This window comes from Arvicanthis niloticus, chromosome 13 (genome assembly GCF_011762505.2).
Source record: "Arvicanthis niloticus isolate mArvNil1 chromosome 13, mArvNil1.pat.X, whole genome shotgun sequence".
Taxonomy (NCBI): domain Eukaryota; kingdom Metazoa; phylum Chordata; class Mammalia; order Rodentia; family Muridae; genus Arvicanthis; species Arvicanthis niloticus.
In genome coordinates this window covers 59,411,666-59,434,037 of record NC_047670.1, presented here as the reverse complement: position 1 = coordinate 59,434,037, position 22,372 = coordinate 59,411,666, and the positions used below count along the sequence as shown (strand labels likewise).

At 54.3% G+C, this 22,372-nt stretch overlaps 1 protein-coding gene across 4 annotated transcripts in view; it reads right to left on the bottom strand.

Moving 5' to 3' along the window:
- Prr5 (proline rich 5) overlaps positions 1–22,142 on the bottom strand; it is a 39,622-nt gene extending 17,480 nt beyond the window's left edge. Inside the window, exons 1-2 of one of the 4 annotated variants that reach the window (XM_076911787.1) lie at positions 22,098–22,142; positions 4,198–4,317 (exon numbers count right to left, since the gene is read on the bottom strand). In XM_076911787.1, the coding sequence (XP_076767902.1) occupies positions 4,198–4,307 (110 nt within the window). In that variant the 5' untranslated portion in view covers positions 4,308–4,317; positions 22,098–22,142. Of the gene's footprint in view, positions 1–4,197; positions 4,543–15,714; positions 15,926–22,097 lie in introns of those variants that run through there. The other 3 variants (XM_076911788.1, XM_034517339.2, XM_034517338.2) reach the window with 3 other exon arrangements.
- Positions 22,143–22,372: the final 230 nt, after the last annotated feature.

The following is a 22,372-nucleotide window of genomic DNA, read 5'->3' as shown; positions in this document are numbered from 1 at the left end:
CTCCTGGCCCCGCAGCATGTATGACCTCATTGGGTGGGCACAGGGCGAAGCAGAAGCCGGGTCCAACAGCAAGCAGCTCAGCCTGAGACAGGCTGCCACCAGAGGAGGGCTGCCTAGTCCTGAGAGGAAGGGCAGGTCTCTGAAGGCCAGTCTTGGTTCCACTAAGGATGAACAATTTCACCAAGAGTCTGAGATTCCTGTAGGAAGGGGCAAGAACACCATCTTTCCCAGATTCCTGGCCTGCTCTGGAGTCCCCTAGAGGCATCCACGGACATGGAAATAACATGTTTCTTATTTGCTGGGGGCCTTCCTTAATGTACCCTGGAAGCTACAAGACAGGTGGCCATGCCTGCACCTCAGACCTGGTTCTTAGTGCTCAGAGACAAAGGTTGGTCCTTAACACCAAGTAGGGAAGAAGAGGAACCGAGATGAATATCTCACTACTGTAAAACCACTCAGTCCAACAAAAGCCAAATCTGCCCTCACATCTTTCACTCAGCATGGCTGCCTCTGAGGGTGGCCCTGCGTGCTATGTTCTACCTTGTCTGGTTTCTAGAAGCACCTGAGTCCCTTGGCTCCAGGTTCTCTCTTGTCTTTAAGGACAGCAAGACAGGATGCTAGGCGTCAGCTCCTTCTCTGACTTGTCCCATCCTTCACAAATTCTGTGACCACACAAAGGCACCTACAGGCTGGGCCATCACCTCAGCTCAGCAACTGTAAATATAACCACATCTGCAAAGTCTCCTAGCCACAGGAAAGCCCACATCCACAGGCTGAGAACTAGGGCAGGGACACTTTGGGGTCACTGTTCTGCTAACCCCAAAGAGCTGAATGCACTCAGTGCCCGCCTTCTGGGGACCTTTCAGGGACGGACACTCCAGGACGTCTGGGCCACATCCAACCCATGGACCACCCACTATCTGTGGTCTCTTCAGTGTTGTAAACACCAACATGTGGTGGGGACCCCAGTTATAGAGGCACTGGCTTACAGTCCTCCTGTTCCCACCCTTCAGGACACACAGGTTAGACCCTGCTCCTTTTGATTCTCCTCCCTACCTCTGTGGGCTTTCCAAAGTCCAAACAAACAGCCAAAACCAAAACCAAACCAAGCCAAAAAAAACCTGTCAGCTACTTGGAGAGAGGGAGAATGGGGAGGGGCCCAATCTCAGACGGGGCCCCAGGGCAGAGCATGAAGGCAAGGTGAGTGAGGGCCAGGAACCCCAGGACTCTAGCGTGAAAGCTTTGGCTCAGGCCTAGGTGGGCTTTAGGGTATACGTAATTCCTGCATCTCTCTGAACCCCAGTTTTCTCATGTGTATAACACATGTGCCAAAACCCACCTAAGGTTCCAGATGGCCCTGCTGTTCCTTGTTCCCATCTGAGTTAGGGCCATCAGCCCTGGAAATACAGCTTTAATCACCAAGGCTTGCTCCCCTGTGCCCCAGCTGGGACAGGAACTCAGAGGCATCCCTGCACACTGGGCTCCCTGGCAGGCCTGGTTCAGATTCCAGACACTGCTGTCAGGTAACGTCCTGGTCACCTCCTTCCCTCATGTCCTTACTCTCATTATGGACATGGAGAAAAACAGCCCATTGGGAGGAGGACAGGGGCGCACATCTTGCTTTGCAGGGGTGGTGCACCTTGGGGTACACTTTTCCCTGCTCCTGCCTGCTCAGGGCCTCCACCTGCTGGGGGACAGACAAGGTACTGGCTGAGTGAAGGCTCAGAAGGCTAGGATTCCCTCATGTGTTCCCCTTAGGTCTATTGTGGATGCTGGCTAGCTTTGGAAGTTTTTCTGAAGCCTCTAGGGGTGAGAGCTAGGGGACAGTAGAGCATCTCCCTGGCAGGAGGGAGCTGTTAAGCCAGGTGGGGAGGCCTGTTATGCCTTTGAGCTCTGGGAAGGCAGCAGAAGGTCTCTGGAGACAGCTCCAGAATCCACGTAGTTTGTAGGGGATAGGACAGCACCGCCATGCCTCTTTCAGAGAGCTTCCCATGTTCCCACACACCTAGCAGACATGGATAACACGGGGTAGGCCAAGTGGCCAGCAGTCCAGTGTTCCCTGTTCTACTTCCTCCAGGTGCTAAGCCACCAGCAATTCTCTCCCCCTCTGATAGTCCCTTGTTTACCTTCTGACTTGGTCTGGGGTCTCTAGCTCTGAGCAGGCTGCTTGCTCCTAAACTAAGATCTCAGGCTGGTCAAGCCAACATGGAGAAAATGAATGAATGAATGAATGAATGAATAAGTGTGTGTGTGGACTATCTTAGGACATAGCAATAGCTGGGCACTGAATTTGAGGGTTGTACCCACACTGCGGCAGGGTGGACAGTCCCTCGTGTAAAGCTAAAGCTTCCAATCTGACTGGGAAACAAGCCTCTTTAGCGCTGCAAAGGTCTTGAGATGAAGAATGAGGACCATATCTTGGAGGACTAGCCAGAACACAGGAGGCTGGCACAGCTGTCCTGACCCTGCTCAGGGTTGATGTCCTGGAGCCTTTGCAGGCACTAGAAAGGGAGCAGAAAGAGGTAGAAGCTGGGGCTGTGAGGGGACTCTGGGCCACCATCTCCAGTCCCTTCACTTACCTGTGTACAATGGAGGGTATCGGGACTCAAGCCATGCAATGCTGTACAGTATGGGTCCTGGGTGCTTTGGGTGACCCTGGATCTCTCAGCTGGGATGGGAGCATAAAACCTCCCTTGTTGGCTAGGATGGTGAGGACCCGGAACAGGCTGGCCCAGGATTGGAGCACAGAACACAGCTAGAGCCTGCTTCCCCAGGCAGGGGGAGCCTCTGACCCAAAGGCTGGGGAGAGGGGAGCAGTTCAAGTAGGAGCCGACTTCAAGCCTCTGTAGTTTGACAGGCCACCAAAGAAAAAACCTTTGGAGGGCTTGGATGATCTCTCCTTGCAAGCCTCCCCCTCCCAGAGCTCTGACAAAGCGTAAATCTCACAGCCAGGACAGGTGGTACCGTGGAGCTAAGCCCTCTGAACCAGAGGCTCCCCCCCCCAATGAGGTGAAGGGGTCCCCACAAAACTGCTTCTAGTAACTTCCTAGACACTACTCTCTGAATGTGCCTACACTTGAGTTCTGAGTTCCAGGGGACCTACTGTGTGCCAGAAATCATGCTCACAGCCTATTACACACCTTCACATTTATTCCAACAACAGTCATTCACCCATATTATTGATACAGAAACCAAGGACCAGAGATGGAAAGCAAACTGCTTAGGGGCACACTGCAGAGAAGTGGAGTTGAAATCTGAGCCAAAAGTTAGCATGGCTCCAACTAAACCCTGGCCAGAGACAAGGAAGGAGATGAAGACAGTGGTGAGCAGTTCTGGGGCAAAAGGAGTCTTCCTTTTCTCACAGTTCTGCTCCCAGCCCAATGAGGAGACTTGTGTAGGCCCAGGACAGAGGGAAACTGAGGCAGGTAATCTCAGCTCTCAAGCAGGCTGCAGCTTAGTGGAGGGTGGAAGTTAGGGTCCCAGCTGGCAGCCGGGTGGCTCAGGGTTGCTCTCGGACCAGATGAACAGAAGACATGTGTCCAAGTGACAGCCGTGTCCCTAGTGGCAGACCAGAGGGTGAAGCACCTGGCAGGATTTCACTGCCAGGTGGAGGGGTGGAGTGGAGAGCCAGCATCCACGGCCCTCTCTCAACAGCCTGCCTCACACTCCCTCGATCGATCCGTATTTTACTTTGGGTGGAAATACTTTTTTTTTTTTTTTTTTTTGGAACGGCCAAGAGGAGACCCACCGGGGAACTCGGCTAAAAGAACTATCTGTGACTCTGGTTGAGAGCACAGCTGGGGGAGGGGCTTCCCACGCCCGGCTGGTCCTGGATGGGCCTCCGGAAGGGTCCGGTAAGGAATGTCTGGCAGCTGGCGCACCCCCGCGGACAGCTGGGAGGCCCGGGGTCCAACTCTGGGAAAGCCACCGCCCACCCCGCGCCGAGGGCCCGACACGCATACAGGAAGTGCAGCGGCGCCCCGCCGGGGGCCCACGAGGTTCAAGTGCGCCCCTGCGAGTGGGGGCTCAGAGGCCTCCTGCTCCCCGCCTCCCGCCCCCGGGGAGCGATCGTGGGCTCGAGCCGCCGACACGTTACACTCACTTCCCTCCCCGCGCGCGGCCCGGCGGCGGGTCGAGCTGAGCGCAAAGTGGCGCGGTGCGGTCCCCGGCCACGCCGCTCCAGGCTGCGCGCCTTACCTGTTCCAGGTGGCGTTGGCGCAGGCCCGGCGCTGCTGCGTGCCCCGCTCGTCCGCACCCGCCGCGCCCGGCTCCCTCTTGCCCAGGTCACTGAGGCTGGGCGAACTCATGAACTTCAACCTGCGGAGAGTCCTCATGCTCACCCCGGCCCACGCGCGCCCCGCGTCCCCCTACGACGATAGTCCGCTGCTAGCAGCAAGCCCGGCGACCCCGTGGGGTCCCGCCCCGGCCCTGCGCCCCCGCCCGGGGCTGCACGCCCAGCGCTGGGCCCTGTGAACCATTGCTCGCGGCGGCGCAGCGTGGAGCGCTCGGAGCGCAAAAGCAGGCCGGGGGCGGGGCCTCCCTCTGGGCGGGGCCAGAGTGGGCGTGGTCTCTCGTTGGGAAGGCGGGGCCGGCGTCTTGGAGCCCTCAGCGGCCAAAGGGCCAGCTCAAGGGGTTTGCTCTCAGCCGCCTCCCATCTTCCCTTCCGAAGCCACTACACAGGAGCCACAGGGCAGTTCAACTCCAACTGTCCACCCGGCACACTGTGGTCACACACACACCATGCACAGGGACTCATAGGCTCCCATTAATGTCTCCTGAACTCACTCCCTCTCCAGTCTCCCACCCCAGGAGAAAAGGCTGTGCCCACAGAGATCCATCCAGACCCCTTCACGTGGACACAAGCTCCTCCCACTGCGGATCAAAGCTTTCAGCCGGGTGCCTCAGCCATCGGTCCCACCCCACCTGAATCTAGCCTGAACAAGGCTGTCCTAGAGCCTTTTCTCGGGGGAGGGGCCAGGGACTAGGGTCCTCTCAGGCAGGTACCTTGAATGATTGACTGGCCAGAGGGGTTGTTGCACTGAGCGTTGAAGGAACAGAGGACATAACCCCTGACTCTTAGATCCCCTTATATGGTAGAAGTCAGAGTGTCTCCTCAATCCTTGTGACTTAGGCACAAGGCAAAATGATCCTAGGACAGGACAGCCCTGGGGCATTGAGATAAATATTAATTCTACCTGTTGGGGATGTTGTAGGGCACCCAGGGCAAAATAATCTCTCTAGGGTTCTGCCACCAGAACATGGCAAGCTGGACCAAGGCTCATGAACACACAGTGCCCCAGTCCCTGACACACAGCCTCCTTCAACCAAGATCTGGGAGTCCCACTCCCACTTGCCTGCCACTTCCAAGCACAGCCCCAGGTGACTTCGCAGGAGAGCAGACTCACGGTTCAACTCCAATCATCAGCATTTCCTAAGCAGCTACTGTGTACTGGACACCACATGCCTGTCTTAGGAGGCGGTGATCAAACAGACAACGCCTTGTTCACAAGAACTCTCACAGAGCCGAAGGCCACTCAACCTACAGTGAAATGGCAGCCAGGGAAGGACTGGGCTCCCCCTGCCTCCTTCAGTCAAGGGCCATAGTGAGGACCTGACTTAGGGGTCAACAGCAGATGAATTCATCAGTCTCCTAGCAAGGGTGGAGGTGACAATGGTAGGCACCAGCTTTCTAAACCATGCCAAAGAACCCAGGTCTGGGAGGATGCGGCATTCAGGTGGGGGTGTAGAGATCACTCACTCAGATCGATGTACAAGGCTTAACCAACGATGGAACACCGGTCATACTGACTAGGAGCTCTGCTCAAGGAAGCAGGAGGAAGCCAGCTTGGACATTTTCCAGCCATACTAACACACACAGGACACTGTCACAGCTGGACACGGATTTCCTATCTTAAAAATACCTAGATGAAAATCCAAAGTGATTTACTGACCCACCAGCCAATGCTGGGGTGCAGTGGTGATCAGTATGGCCAGGGGTGGGGGGAAGGATGCTGTCACTGTTCCGTATTACTAGCCTTGGAAGTCCTGGCTGGGTGCTCTCCACCCCTGGAGCAGCTGTAGCATTGGGTGAGTCACTTCTCAAAGGCTTGTTTCCTGTGTGGAAAGTGAAGGCCACAAATCCTTGGTTTCTCTCTATCCCTTCAGGACACCCAGTCTAGGCCCTGGGGTTTTTCATTCTGCATCAGGTATGTCCAGTTCCTGCCTATAAACTCTATGTGCGTCAGGATAGGTATGAATGCCCACCAACATAAAATCGCAACCTTAACCCTCAGGCTGGAGGGATGGCTTTGTACTGCTCTCACAGAGGAGACACTAGCATATGGCAGTTCACAGACTACCTGTAACTCCAGCTCTGGGAATCCAGAACACTCTTCTGGACTTTTTGAGCACTGCACAGAAATCCACAAGCCCACATTCAGATACACACACTCGTACACACAATCAAAATTTTAAATAAGAAAGGACGGATACATGTACTAGACCCTCCTCTTGACTCTACCCACCGTGGCCCCATCCTCGATCCTTAGCACTCTAACCTGGACTACAGACCCTTTCTGACCACTCTCTCTGAGTGATACCCGTTGCCCTCACAAATAATAGCTGGAGCTGGCCATGACACACACTGCCCTCCTGAGTTCTCACTGTGCCAAAGAGCAAGCCCAAGGCACCCAGTCCTTGAGATGCTTTCAAAACCTGCACGCCTTCCTGCTCTGCAGAACACCATTCAGTAGAGATCAAAGTTGAAGGGTCATCTCCTGCTTCTCTGATTGCCCCTGTCCTTGTTTAGTCTTAATCTGGCTTTCCTTACATTGTCTATCGGAGCCAGGAGCCAGAACTTATTCATACCTACATCTCCTATGCATAGCACACAGCAGCTACGCCATAGGAATAGCTAGATCTATCCATCTCATATTTTAGGTCATATTGGTGAAAACTAAGATGCCGACATTAGAGACATGAGGCTGCCATTTCTCAGCCACCGGTGTCACTGCAGCAAAACCCTTGGCCCCTCAGAGAGGCCTGACCCTGTATCCAGCACAGTTGGGCAGGACAAGGGGCAGAACTGACCCCTGGCTGCCCGTCTGGCAGGAGTGGCCGGATGGGCACAGGGAGGCAGTCTGAGCAACCAGAGGAAGAGAGAAGGCTGGTAGGTGAGGGAGACGACGCAGGAAAGGAAGGAAGAAGGGAGCTGCAGGGGGCTCCTATGGAAGGAAGGGGCTAAAAGCAGAACAAATAATATCCAGAGTGGGGCGTGTGGCTATGAGACATCTCTAGGGCCAAGTGTAGGGGTGCTTGTTTGTAATCTGGGTTGTTGGAAGGTTGAGACAGGAGGATATTGCCTTGAGTTTGCAGCCAGCCTGGGCCCCATAGCGAATTATAGACTCTGTCTCAATTATAGACCGTGTCTCAAAGAAAGGAAAAGAAAAAAAAAAAAAAAAAAAAAAAAAAAGACAACATCTCCAGAGAGTGAAGAAATGAGCTGTCCCCGCCCCAGCACAGACGAACACTGGCTACACCCACAGCCCAATGTAGAAGTGCGACAGAGACGCGGGGGTGCCATGCCGCCGGGTGTTGGGGCTGGTGGTAGGCTGCTGGGTGCTGCTGGGTGTGAGTGTTGGTGGTAGGCAACAAAGGGCAGAGCTCTCTGGGTCCAGAAATCCAAGGCAGAGTCTGGGAAGAAACCAAGCTGTTCCGATTGATTTCTCAGCGAAGACAACTGAGGAGCTGGGGAGCAGCACTCCTATTTGTTCCTGTGACATGAAGTGTCAGAAATCCCAACAAACCAAAAGAGAACAGCCATTGTTTGGAAGAATTCCTAGACATTTCTTGGTACAGTTATGACCCCCATAAGCAGGTGTAGGGGCTTTGTGTGCCCCGCTGGGTCCTCTGGTCACTGATGGGCATCTCTGGGTTTGGTCCCTGGATCAAGGATTGAACAGTTGTTTTAGAAGTGGTCTTAGAGAGAATCACCTGTGTCTAAGATTATTCGCTAAGGACAAGGGAGACAAGTGGACTCATTCGAGCATCCCCCAAGCTGCCAGTGTTTGTTTCTATCTCAGAACCACAATCTTCTCCCACAGGACCCAGGTTTCATCGAACCCCCACCTGGCCAGCAAGAGACTTGAGGCAGGATACTGGCCACCAAGGGAGACTCAAAGAGCATTGGGACCATCCTTCTTGGAGTGAGCTCTAAGTGAGCAGCCAGGATGGAGGTCCATCTGGTTTTGTTACCAGGTCAGCTGACCTCTAAGGGACTCAGTGAACACATCTGGAAGATGAGCAGCATCTCGGAATTTGAGGGTCAATAAAGATAGAAACTGAAGCCCTTGGGGAGTGGTGACTACACCCCCCCCACAGTCCTCTCTGACTCATGGGGTATGAAAGTACGGAGGGGCTGGGTCCAGGTGGTTCATTTTCAGGGCACAGTACTCTCAACCCCCAACCCCTGATGTCTAGTCGAGATCACAATGTGGCTTCACCCTCTCTTTTCCCATGTCAATCAAAGGGGACAGAGAACTTATTTGAAGGATTGCGGAGTGAAGAAGGGATCCTTGCCTGGGGTGGGAAGGACAAGAAACAGGGCAGAGAGGCAGGGCTTAAACATACTACCCCATCTGGTGCTCCCAAGGCTGTGGTGCTCCCAAGGCTGTGGTGCTCCCTGGAGGTGAGGGGGTCTCATGTTACAACAGAGAAACAGGGGATAAGGGAGGCTGGGGCACATGTTCAAAATCAGAACGGGTTAGTGGCAGGGCTCTAGCTGGAGCCTGCCCTCCTGATGATGATCAGAAGAGAAGCAGCTCCAGCCCACTCACTGTCACCTACCAGCCACAATGCACTCTCCCTAGGCTCTCCTCCCAAGGGTCATCTACTCCAGAAGAGGCCATTATGCTCCCTGTTGGCAAGGTCTGGCAGTTCCCCAAAGCTGACTGGCATCATATCTCTAGCAGCCTGTGGCACAGTTGGTGTGTAGACTCCTTACCCTGGGGTCCCAGATACCCAGGAAAGGACTAGTAGGTAGCTCAGGCATGTGCCTCGCTCTGTCTCTCTGGCCTGTGCCCCTGGGCCATGTCTCATCCCTTCCTTGGTGTGCAGAGGAGAGTGGACCAGGACAATCACAAGGTCATGGGGTCACACCAGGAGCTTGGCAACTGCTCCTATTATAGAGGACAGTGGAAAGGACATTGAGGCTGGGATGCAGAAGCTGGGTGAGCCTGTCACCATAGGGCAAGACTAGGCTAGGGCCTTGGAGGGCTCTTCTTCCTGCACTGCAAGGCCAGCTGACCAGTCAGCACTTGGGGCAGGACAGGTGTCTATCAGTGTGAGACGCAACACACTATGGCATCTGCCTCTTCACTTCATGCTACCTTCCCTCAGGTCTTCCTGACACGGGACAACCCCCCTCCAGCTAGTCCTGATCCCTGTGTTAAATCCTCCCCTCCTATACTTCTGACTGCTGTGGAATTCTGACCAGCAGAGATCCCTTGTCTCCAACAACCTCACCTCATCCATGGGACCCCAAGAGACTCTCCCTCCAAAAGTTTCCCATCTGTGCAGGTCTTAGACATCAGTTTCCAAAGGTTCTTCGGGACAGTTTTAGAACCTTGGTGCTGATCTGTTATCACTCAGTGCCCGGGGACAGTGAGGTTCCCTTTGGAGCTGAAACTTGGAGTGGCAGAGTTGGTACTTGGATTCCCTTAAGGAGATCCAGCCCTGCCAAAGGCATTGCAGCCTCAGCTCCTGTTTCATGTGGGTGCCTGTGAGGCTCATCCCCACTCTGTGGATGAAGGCCCACACACCAGCAGCAGTGACCTGCAGGTTGCCAGCTTGCCTTCCTGCTCTGTGCTCTCCTCATGGACAGTAGCTTTCCCTTAGAAGCGTTCTTGGAAAGAATGAGTGACTTTGGAATCAGCTCCTGCTGGTGCGACCCAAGAACAGCCCAGACAGAGTGCACAGGCGTGGTAGAAGATCTGAATGGAGAGAGTTCATTTACTCTTCTGCTGTCTGAACCTTGCACCTAGCCCTGCCAGGGAGGAAGAGCTGTTGCCTGTCAGGGATCCAGAGCCAACGTGGGCGATAGGAACGGGGAGAACCAACTCTTGGCCCGTAACCTTTACTTCCTGGTTGAAGCCCAAAGAGCCAGCCAGGGCCTCCCAGAGAAGGGTACTGCTTTTGAGGGTGGTATCCACCCAAGCTTCCCTAATACCAGGTAGTAAGACTGGACTTCTACACCCAAGAAATTATTATCTGAGGAAAACTCTTCTGATCAAATATCCCTGAGCTGGGGCAAGGGTCATGTCACATGGTAAAGAGGGGCGGGGACAAACCCAGGAATCAAAACGTGGCTCCTTCAAAATCTCCGTGAAGGAGAGACTCCCTGGAGGGTGAGGCCCCCATCGGACCCAGGCATCAAGATCAGGAGAAGCACCAACATTTACCAGATACCTGCTATATCCAGCCCAGGCCACTGAGGCCCAGCTAAGGTTCCAAATCCTGACGTCACAACCGGATCACAGGCTGGTGAGAGGCGGGGCCAGGACTGACTCTGCAATTCCTGTCTCCAGCTTCTCTAATATCAGGTAGCAAGACTGGAACTCATCTGAGGACAGCTGGGCCTACCACTGCTGCCTGGGCAATGTGGGTGGGGCTCTGGGGGGCCCTGGCTCTCTACTGCTCCCCAGAGCTTTTATAGGGAACAGCAACACCTCTGGGCTCAACTCCTCCCTGCCACTGGCTTTGATCCCTGGTCCCCTCCAAATGGGTCCCTGCCCTGCCTGCCTAGTCCTCAGATTAGGTGCTGTGTCTCTGAAAAACTCCAAATTCCAAAGCCCCGCATTCAGGACCCCAAGCAGGGCCCAGCCTCCATTCTCTGGGTTCTGCTTCCTCCCTTTAGCCCTCCAGGCCCTGGTCTCCATCCTTCTGGGCCCTCAGAATCACTCCTGCTTCCCACCTAGCATTTTCCAGGCTCTGTCCTGCAAAACAATTTGATAGTTAATCAGTCCTGGTCAAGGCACAGCCTGGTGATCTCTCTTTGGCTCCACCTCTCCGTGGCTATGTTTTTGTTTTGGTTCTGTTTTGAGCATAACCATTGATGTCAGGAAAGTGTCTTCGCACCTGAAAGCTACGTTGGATGAAAAGCGTACCACACAGGCTCTCTCTGGTCCAACCAAGGCATTTAAAGGCAAACTGAAAGCACAGCGTGCCTCGATTCATTTTGTCTGTTTCCTTCACTCTGGGTCACCTGCTCTTACCTCTGTGGTTAGACATATCAGTCACTCAAGGGTTGTCTGTCTAAAAGCTTTACCTGTTCCCTTAGCATCTTTCAAGGCTAAAGGCACAACGAACAACCAAGGCAGATGTAGTCAACTTTTACAATGTCCTGTTCCAGACCCTGAAAGGCCCTACAGGTCTCCAATCATTGTCCTAAGCCTGCAGTCACGTTGGATCCCAACAACACTGAGAGACAAAAATCTTTATGACAAGGGACAGAAACAACCCCAAGCAATGGTGAACTGCCGAGATACAAGGGACAGGGTACCCCGCCCCCCAACACTCTTCTAGAGTGGCCAGGCTACATGCTGGACTGGGAGTGTCTTATGGGATTGTCTTATGGGAATCAGATCAGTGCCCACGTAGCGGGAATAACTTGGGACCTCCCTGCCAAATAGAACCTGGACAGGGGTCACCCAGGCTACACCTTGGCCAGGACTGCTTAATTAGGTATGTGTTTACATCGTTTTGCAGGGGAGCTAGAAAGAAGGCTCAGCAGTTAAGAGTTCTCAATGATCTTGTAAAAGATAGTTCAGCACCCACATGGGGGGGGCGGACAAACAACTTATAACTGACTGTAAGTCTAGGGGATCAGAGCCCCCCTATTGGCCTCTGTGAACACCTGCAAACACATGCTCTTACACACATAAATAAAAGTAAGATAAATTTTTTAAAAATGAAACATGGTCTCACAGTGTAGCCCGGGCTAGGCTGGAACTCAATATGTAGCCCTGGCTGGGAGGCTTCAAACTCAGGACTTCTCTTGTCTCAAGTGGTATCAGGTGAGCCACAATCATTTCCTAAGCCTGTCCTGGCAATTTTAACCCTGTGAGTCTAAGCCCAGCGTGGAAATACTGAGCTGAGGGCCTTTTTCCAGATCCTTCTACTCTTGTCTAGACCATGCTTTCCATTCTGCCCAGGCCAGCTGGGCCTCCTTGGAGAGTCCTGGGATTCCAAGGAGAGAAGGACTCAGCCTGGGGTCAATGTGGGTAAGCCTTGTCCTTAGCTCATCCTAACGTAAACATTTTTATTACCTTGGTTTACTGTGTGTGTGTGTGTGTGTGTGTGTGTGTGTGTGTGTGTGTGTGTGAACTCATGCACCTTGGCACACATTGCAGCTAACCTGCCTACCTCTGTTACCGCTGGCTCCAGCTTGCCCAGATGTCAGGCTCCCTTCTGGCAGAAGCCCTCTGACTCCTTGACCTAATTCCACCCTCTTCATTCCTCCTCCCCACCGGCTTTGCCAGAATCTTGGGCTGGGGCTCCTGGATGCTGAGATGGGTTATAAATGGCCAGGGTCTACTCTGCTCCCTGCAGGGCAGGACTTCTTCATGCCAAAACCCTTCTCCACTTGTCTCCACTGTCATATGACTCTTCTTTGTCCTCTTGGTCACTGGTCACATGGCCTTCTCTCCCCTTCACTGCCCTCCCTCCACGGGATGTGCTTTGCTCCTTGTCCCCCGGACATCTTGGCCGGTGCTACCTTTCCTGCTCTTCTGAGAAAGTATTTCAGGAAATGCTTCTATGTTCAGCCCTACAGTGCTCCCTCTGAGGGTGGAGCCCCATGGTGCGCCCTCTGAGGGTGGAACCCCTACAGTGTTCATTCTGAGAGTGGAGACCCCCAAGTACTTCCTGTGAGGGTGGGGTTCCCACAGTGCTCCCTCGAGGGTGGAACCCCTAAAATGTCCACTCTGAGGGTGAAATCCCCATGGTTCACCCTCTGAGGGTGCAGCCCTATGGTGCTCCCTCTAAGGGTAAAGCCCCCTCGGTGCTCACTCAAAGGGTGGAACTCACATGGTGTTCACTGACAGTGGAGACCTATAGAATTCACTCTGAGGGTAAAGCCCCATGTTGCTCAGTCTCAGGGTGGTATCTCTAGGGTGCTTGCTCTGAGGATGGCATCCCAGGGTGGCACGCCAGGGCGCTCAGTGCTACATTGCCCTTATTTCCCCCACTTGGAGTACATCTCCATGAGGCACACTCACTTGGGTATACCTGCCACTACTGCTCAGATGCTGTGGGAATCCAGTAGTGCCACTCCCCCACGAGAGGAGCCAGGCTCCAGCTTAGAAGGTAGGTTCTAAAGGCAGTGGCCCTCAGTGGGTCTCCTGTGCTGTACATGCTGGCCTCCAAAGACCAGAGGCCGGGTAATTCTGAGGCCCAGAGCTGCCAAGTGAAGAAAAGCACAACCCCACCTGGACCAGATGGGGCTGCTCAGTAACCACAGCGAGGTGGTCTCCATTTTGCTGCCTCTCATCCTCTGCCCTGACCCACTTTATCAGAGTGTCTGGAGAGGGCTGGGGAGGGCAGGCGGTTACACACCTTGCACTAGGCTGCCACCTTCTGGCCAAATGCCTGCTATTGCCATTACATTTGACTGCACAGCTCAGTGCTCTCCCCCAAGCAGCTCAGTGTTCCTGGAGTTCGCCCCACGGGCTCTATTGCTGAAGCAGGCTAGCTAAATCAGGCCCTCGCCTCCCCAGAGCTGCAAACAGAGCATCCCATACCTACTGCGTGTGTGTTCTGCAAAGCACAAGGCTCCTGGGAGCCTGACTGGAGGGGAGCTGGCTCTCAGCTGTGTACCTCTCAAATATTAGACACCTAGAAGTGACAGGCACAAGTCCCTTATGTGAATGCTGGGAGGAATGCCCAGCTCTGCGGATTGTTGCTCGAGGAATTCACCAGCAGGGACACATTGGCAAGCCATTAGGCTCCGTCAGACTATCAACAAACCTCCCTTATCAGATTGCCTGGTGGGTAGCTTCCTCCATCAGACTGTCTGCCCAGCTTCTCCTGTCAGGCTGTGTCTGGTGAACCTAACCTAACAGACGGGCTTGCCGGCCTCTGCCATCAGACTGTGGTCAGCCAGAGTCTCATCAGGTTGTGTCCCCAAATGACCTTGTGGCCACTGAATTCAAGGTTTGTCACAGGACTTTCAATGCATACAAAGTCACTGAAGGAACCTTAGAATGCTTTTCAAAAGCAGAAGATAAAAGAGAAAGGAACCTCCAGAGAAAGCTTTAGCCCCATCAGAGCATTCCCATGTCATCCTTTTCCACGCCTGGCTGTGCATATGTGTCAGCCACTATTAGCAGTGTGACAGCCCAGCCTTCCGGTTCTCTGCCTGCTTCTTAGAGTGGACAACACTGGGCCTGCCCCCTGGACTTAAGGCAAGGTGTCTCCTGCCCTGGGCCCTACTTGTCTGCCAGGCCCAGATGCCTTTATCCTCCCCCAGTCCCCCATCTTCCACTGCCTTTGAAAGCCAGGCAAACAGAGGCTATTTGCTGAGATCTGCACAGACAGACAGACAGACAGACAAGACAGGGTTCACTGGACATCTGCCACTTGCACTCCCTGTCTTCACCTAACAGACACTTTAGGCACCCCTGATGAACTTCTAAGATGCAGGAGCTTTCACACAGAGTCCTGAGCAGGCACAGAAGTGCTGTTGCAAGCACTTTTCGGGGCCAGGAGAAGGACTCCATGGCTGACATGGGAAGGCACTGGGACACATGGCTGGGAGTGTGTGTGTGTGTGTGTGTGTGTGTGTGTGTGTGTGTGTGACTGTCTGTCTGTCTGTGCACAGATAGCCAGAAAAGCCCTGCAGAACAGAACAACTTCCCACAGGAGCTTGAAGACACAGGTCCCTTCTGAAGGAGGAGCAGCAAGAAGCTGCAGCTGCAGGAGGAGGCCTACAAGGGGCAACTGAGCAGGCAGGAATGGGGTTAGCAGACACCAAAGGCAGCCAGAGGCATGATGGCCTGGCCAGAACTGGGGTGTGGCCCTGGTTTGGCAGCCCACTGGGTCCCCGCTAGTGGCTGGTGTGGCCCTGGTCTATCCCCAGATGTTGTGGCAGCAGTTCCAGGGACCACAGATTTTCCCCAGGGAACTTGACAACCTCAGAGACACTTACATCCGGCCCAGCGAGTTCTGTCCTCAAGCCTCTGGTCTACCACCTGGCAAGCCTACTTCAGGCTGTGCCAGGGCTTTTCTGGAAAATGCAGCCTTTCCAAATGCCCATTGGGGCCCAGCCGGCCTCAGGGATATAAAAGACATGAAGGACATGAAGGAGTTATGAGCATCAGAGAGGTGGAGCAACCTACCCAAGGTCACACAGCACAGCGCACACACATATGACAGAAGCTAGACTGCCGGCCAGGGCAGACAGACTGTTTTATGAATGGATGAGCAAAAGACTCAGCAGCCTGCGCTCTCGCACCCCGAGCAGCAGAAGGAAGGTACCATCTGCCGCTGTTTTTGTTGTTGCTGATTCAAACGTAAAGTCCCAGTACTCAGACTTCTCAGAGACCGACTCAGGGTCAGACAAATGTCAAAACTCCTCTGACCACCAGCTCTTGAGAGACCTGACCCATCCTACCTCCACTCAGACTCAGTGTCCCCATGCTAAAGAGGCAGAAAACCTACCTTGCTCAGGAGCCAGAGGCTGCAGGGTGGGCGAGGGAAGGGGTATCCTCGGCCTGTCTACCTGTGACCTTGGCCAAGGCCTGCACAGTCCAGAGAGGTCTGATGTTGGCTCAGCATTCACTGTGCTTGGTGCCCTGGTCGTGGGGCTACCCAATGGCTTACATATTATGAGGAATTCACGTGGCCACAGGACAGCAAGCAGGCGGGCTGGGCAGAGGGCTCGCAGGCTGTGACTCAGCGGAACTTGGCGAGGGTGCAGCCAGCTTCGGTGGGAGCTGCCCATGGCAGTCTGCGCAGGGAAGCCCAGCTGCTTGGTTCCTGATAAATATTTTATCATGCTTACGGAGCAGGTCCCAGGCGGTTGCTCGTAGCCTTGAAGCCTAAAGTACACCCCTTCCTGTCCAGGCCTGAAGTGGTTCGGATAGCCGGTGTCAGGGAGTGTGACTGGACAGCTCCTGTCACTTCTGACCCAAGATGACTTCAGGGCATCTCAGCACAGTTCAGCACACAACCAACCCCACAATGTCTATACCCCACTTAACCGTGCTGATGGTAGGTTTGGCCACGCCCCTCACATGAAGCCCCCCCTTCTTCACTCTACCTAGGTTGAGCCAGACTCAACCCTGCCATCCTGCTGACTCAGTGCCAGCCACCTCCTTCAGGAAGCCTTCCTGGATGTCCCTTCTTGTCATGTAATCCTGGGAAAGCCTATTTTGGAACCTGGCTCTACAATGGACTTAAGGTTCCCCAGTGATGGGAGACAAGATGAGGTTGTTTGAATGCAGTGTGGCCTTGTCCACACGGAGGCTCACTCCAGCTGGGAAACTGCATTGAGTTGGGTGGTCACAGAATGTAAGACCCAGTCCCTTCTTGCAGGGACAAGTACGTTAGAAAGGCTATAGCCAGTATAATTCAGGGTGACAGCAGGCACCTTCCATGACATCCCAGCTCACTCCTCCCAAGGCCTCTGAGATGCAGTGTTCTGGGTTCTCATTAGGCAGAGCCTGAGATGCAGAGGACTGTCACATCTCTGTGACATGGGGACCCTACAAAGGGGTGTGTGACATACAGGATGTGCTTGATGCAGGGTGTTGCCTGGATAAGAACTCAGGCATGGTATGAGCTGGGAGCTGGGTATTGTCTAAAGACAGGGAAGAAGCTGGAATGACACCATCTGAAAAAGCGGGACACACACTTAGGTGTCGCCTGGTGACCTATGTGGGCTGGGCACTGTAGACACCACCCCTCTCCAGGATTTATTGAGGGGAAAAGGCCATGCTAGGCAGTGGTGGCACATGCCTTTAGTCCCAGCACTTGGGATGCAGAGGCAGGTGGATTTCTGAGTTCAAGGACAGGTCTACAGAGAAAGAGTTCCAGGACAGCCAGGGCTGCACAGAGAAATCTTATCTGGAAAAAGAGACAGACAGACAAAGAAAAGAAGGGAAAAAAGAAAGAAAGAAAGGAAGGGAGGGAGGGACCAGAAGATGGGCATGGTAGTGCTCACCCATAATTCGACCACATGAGAGTCTGAGGCAGGAGGATTGCTGAGACATTGAGGTCAGCTTGGGTTATATAGTGAGTTCCAGGCCAGCCTGGGTTACAGAGTAAGACCCAGTTCTGAAAACAAAACCCAAACTCTCACAATAATGGCACTGGTCTGAGGGTGTGAGCAAATGGGGCTGGAGTCTCCTTCCAGGCCTTGTGCAGCATGACTAGGCTGGTGTCACGGGTGACAAAGGACTGGCCCACCAGAGGGTCCGTGAGCACATCCTACTAACTCTCCTTGTTGGCATCTCCCTCTGTCTCAGGCCTAGCTGAAGAGAGGCAGGATGGATACAGCTGTGAATGACACAAGTGGGAGGAGCCTCCCCGGCCCCGCCCACACACCAGGACCAGAGCCATGTTCTATCTCCTCCTGGTACAGTCACAGCTGTGACCACCACTATCCAAGTCCTAGACTGACAATCTTAGGGGAGTCAGCTCCCTCCCAACTGGAATACTTGAGCAGGCGCCATGTCTCTCTAAGAGGTAGCCGTGGTGGGTGGCTTTCGGTTCATCTGAGTCAGACTGTCACATGGCTACCTGACCCTGGATGTAGATACTGACCTCACTGCCCCGTGTTCATCTGTACAATGGGTCACTATAGTACAACCTTGTAGGATCTACAGAGGGCAACATGGAGGCAGGTCGGTGTGCCTGTGATTTGCCTTTCTAAAGTGTTCCTACAGCCAAGACCGGTTATGCTGGCTGTCAGTACTGCAAGCTGTTTCCACCACACTCTCTGCAGCCACACAGGGTAGAAAGCTTGTTTTACACGGAGAAAACAGAGGCATAGCCAGTAAGAACTTCTCAAACTCAAAGAGGGTGTCCAGGGTGGAACCAGGCCTGGAACTCGAATCTAAAGCTAAGGGGACTGTCTTCCAGGCTGGGTGCGCTCTTGTGTCTTCCTCTGGGACTGTTCTCTGAGTGCAGGTTCATTCATTCTGCTGGACAAAATGATTTTAAAATTTTATGACAGCCGCCAACCAGTCCAGCAAGCAAACTCTGAGAACCTTCTAGAAAAAAATAAATGCCCGCAACTGATGCCAGGATCCAGGGAGCCCACATGGTAGCCTCTGATGGTAAGGCTTCTTGTCCTTATCTTCAAGCAAACCAATATGGCAAGTGTCAAGTGGCTGACTACAGAGACCCAGGTCTGAGCCCTGGCCCTTTTTCTTGCTGGTCCTGGGCCTCAGTCTACCCATATGCTAACTGGGCACAACCACAATAACCTCCTGGGCTGCTGGGAGAGTAGACAGAGGCCAGGGAAGCTCCCACAGGGCCTAGCCTAGAGGAGATGATCAAGACACAGGGGTACCTGTTCATTTAGGGTGAGCCAGGCTTTGGAGGAGGACCAAGCGGAGCAAGGTCTCTGCATGCCTGTGGAACCATCTTCTAATAAGGAGCCTTGCCCTGTCCTCTCTCCACATGTGCCAATACAGAGATGTCAGTAGGCTCAAGGCAGTAAGGCCCCTCTCTTCTGGGGTGGTTACAGATGGCACAGGATCGCTAAAGGTTCCTTGCACTCTACTGAGTGGGTGTACCTGTTCCTTCCTCACCTGGATCCCTTCAGTCACCTCAGTGCTGATGCCACTACAATGACACAACAGCTTGGGCCTGGATGGCTTCCCTGGAGTCTACACTGCCACAAGAGCCCAACCTCACAGTTCTGTAAGATGGCTTCACTACAACAGGGTCACCCCAATCCCACTCCCAGAGTCCTCCTTCTACCTCACCAGCAGAGAACCCCCCTGGCTGGGGCTACCCTCTAATTCTCACGATGACACATAAGGCATGCGGTGACCATTTTCATCATCTGATAGACAAAGCAGGAGGCAGCTAGAGGCTGGGAAATTTGCCAAGGCCGCTGGGCTAGCAAAGGCGCACAGATTAGAACCCTGGCAGCCGGGCCAGAGGCTCTACTTAGCCCCACACTGTCTGTTCCCACTGTCATGAAGCAGAGGAGAGAATCATTGCTCACAGGGGTCAGGCGGCTTTCTGGAGCAGGTGGCTCTGGGTTTCCCCTTGTGCCCTCATCTCATAGGCTTCTCTTCCTGGGCCTGAGGGTCTGAAGGCAGAGGACAGCAGTGACTATAAAGCTGCCGAGTTTAGGTTTCCCAAGATCCCTAAAAACATGACTCCAAAACTCTCAAGTCACTGTCTGTTCTGGCTGCGGTGGTGTGCATGGGCGGCCTAGCACTCCAACGCCGAGCCCCGGAGTTCAAGGCCAGCATGGAAAACAATGAAATGTCTCCATCATCCCATTCCCCCTCTTGAGACAAGGTCTGAGTCTCTAGCTCAGTCTGGTCTGAAACTCACTACAGAGCTGAAAATGACCTTGGAGTTCCGATCATTCTGCCTCCCCATCCTCAGTGCCGGGATTACAAGTATGCACCATCGTGCCTAATTTATGTGGTGCTGAGGCTCGAACCCAGGACCTTGTGAACTCGAGGCAAGGCATTCCACTAATTGAGCTGATACCAGCGGAGATACTGTCTCTTAGAAAGTCCCCCATCCAGATCCAGTTTTGAGACATAAAGAGGAATGTGGTTAAAAGAGAACATTGTTACATTGTCTTTAAGGAGCCACCACCTCATTCTTGGCAAGCCTCTGCTTTCTCTCTCCTGCCTCTAAATGGGGGAGTGACTGGTCCCTGTGTCCTCTACTACACGGCAGGATCCCCAGGCCCTGTTGTGTAACCCAGGGGACCACTGTCACCCTCATCTGGACCTCCATCTCTCCATCCACTTGTCACATGTGCCTGGCTCCCTCTGTGAGGTCTCAGTCCCAACCCCCCCACCCCCACCCCCGTCCCTACAGCCATCTGCAGGCTGGGGAAAGTGGTTAAGAATCACTTTCCTGTCTTTCCATGGGGGTCTTATGTGTGTTCTGTGAGGACAGGAGTGCGCTGAATGTGGGTATCTAGAGAGGGCCCGGGTCTGACTCCCTGACTGGATGGGGGAGTTCTCTAGGCAGCTCTCCTGCCACCCCTCCAGGCCCTTCCTTGCTCACAGAAGCTGGCATCACACAGAGTGGCCGCTCTTCCTCCCCAGGCATTTCCACCCAGGCAGCCCAGGCCATTCAAGCTATCCATTAGAAACAAAAGCCATTTGCCAAGCAGCGACTGCACAAACACTTTCCCTGCTGGTGAGGAAATACAACTGTCCCCATCATCCTCCATTAACACAGTTATCCCGAAAACAAATGCCACCCACCCCGGGGCTGCTACAGCCTCATTCTGTGTACATCGGTAGATCCTCCTGGGGTACCCAGTATGGGCAGAAATGCCAACTCTTAGTTTTTAGCTGAGGGACCAAGGATCAGAGACTCCCCTAGAGCCACTCACTCACTCACTCACTCAGCATTGGGCCTTGGAGTTGGTTCAGGCAGACTTGGCTTCATAGCAACCTGTGACCTACAATTCAACAAAGAGCCATGGATACTAGACTCGGCAAGAGGACCACTCAGGAGATCATAACCTCTGGCAAGGGGACTCAGGTTCACAGAGAGCAATGGCTAATTCAGAAACACAGCCAAGCCTTGGGACCTTTCTTGAAGGTGAACCATTGTTAGCCAGCCTTCTCTCAGTGAGGCTCACACCTGAACATGCGCCAGAACAGAGCTGAGGGACTGCGAGACAAATGCATATGCCTAGGGCCCCAGAAGCAGCCCAAGAGCCTGCATCCTATGAATCAAGCATCTTCAAAGAGGATGCCCAGTGATCTGACTAGGACAGCTCCTAGCCTCTCCTAGGAGAGATTCTTTAGGGTGAGCCCTGGCAAGTGGCCACAGGGAGATGGGGCTTCTCTGAATGCAGGCCAGGAAATAGGCCCAAGGCCTTTGGGATCCTGGACATGAGGCAGGTGCAACCACTCTCTCAGCCAAGCATATCCCCAGTCCCTCCACTTCCTTGTCAAGTCACAGTCTCCACAGCCCCTCACAGTGTCACTCCTACTCATGCCTGACAGGGATATGGAGGCTCAGGAGACAGGAGGGAGTTTGCCTTCTGGGGCCTGCAAGGCCAGAGACCCTCCAGCAATTCTGTGCTTTCTTCTCACCCTGGCTCTGGCAAAGGGAATCTTGGAAAGCATTAGGCTCTGCTGCTCATATGGGAAGGCATGGAGGAATCATGTGATTTGGTCACTGGCTCAGACCCTGGCCGGGCTAATCTCCCAGGTGTCCGGCCCTACCTGTCAATGGGCAGGGAGAGTGACAGATCCTTAAGTGCTCCCACCCTGGGGCCTCTACCTGTGTGGGATGAGTCTCCTGCTCTCATCCAGCTCCATGCCAGGAGGTGACTGAAGGCCCAGGGCAGAGGCCAGAGGCCAGAGGGTGTGGGGGACACAGTCTGAGCCAGGAACAGCTTGGAAACAAGGGTCCCCCTCCCTCAACCATCTTTGTTTGCTCTATTAAGGGGGATGATGGAGAGGGAGGGGCAGACTTCGATAATGAGGAGGCATTGAGGAGGATCATGATGGAGGGAGGGTGATAGGATGGCCAGGCGGCTGGACAGAAGGCTGGACTGATCCCAGCGAGACCCACCCACAGAGATGGAGAGAAACTCAGACACCAAGAGAAGGGGGCGGGGCAGGGGCCTCTGAGGGACGAACCAGGAATATCCCGGGAGGCTGACGGAGATGCATACTCCTCTAAGGGCCGTTTCTGCCTAGAGGTCGCCCCCACCCCTATCCCACCTCCGGACGCTCGGCGGCACTCACGCACACACGCACACATGCACTCGCGGCGCCGCCCGGGTCTCGCCTACTGCGAAAGCGTGTGCAGCCCCCTCTTCCGAGCCCGGGACCCTCCCTCCCGCCCCGCCTCGAGAACCGATCGCAGCTCACCTCGGTCCCCGTGCAGCCGCCGCAGCCGCCTCCACCGCGCAGAGCTTGGACAGCCTGGGGGAGGGATTGCGGAGGCCACGCCCACCAGAGACCACGCCCGCGGAGCCAGTGCCCCTGCGAGACCCCGCCCAGCCCGCAGAGGCTCTGTCTCCAGCTAGCAGAATTGGGAGGCTCGAGGGGCTGCGGACACGCCCATCATCTCGGCAGCGCGACCCCTCCTTGTATACTACTGCGTGCATTGCGCAAGCTGTATGTCCCACCCTCCCTGTAGGAGG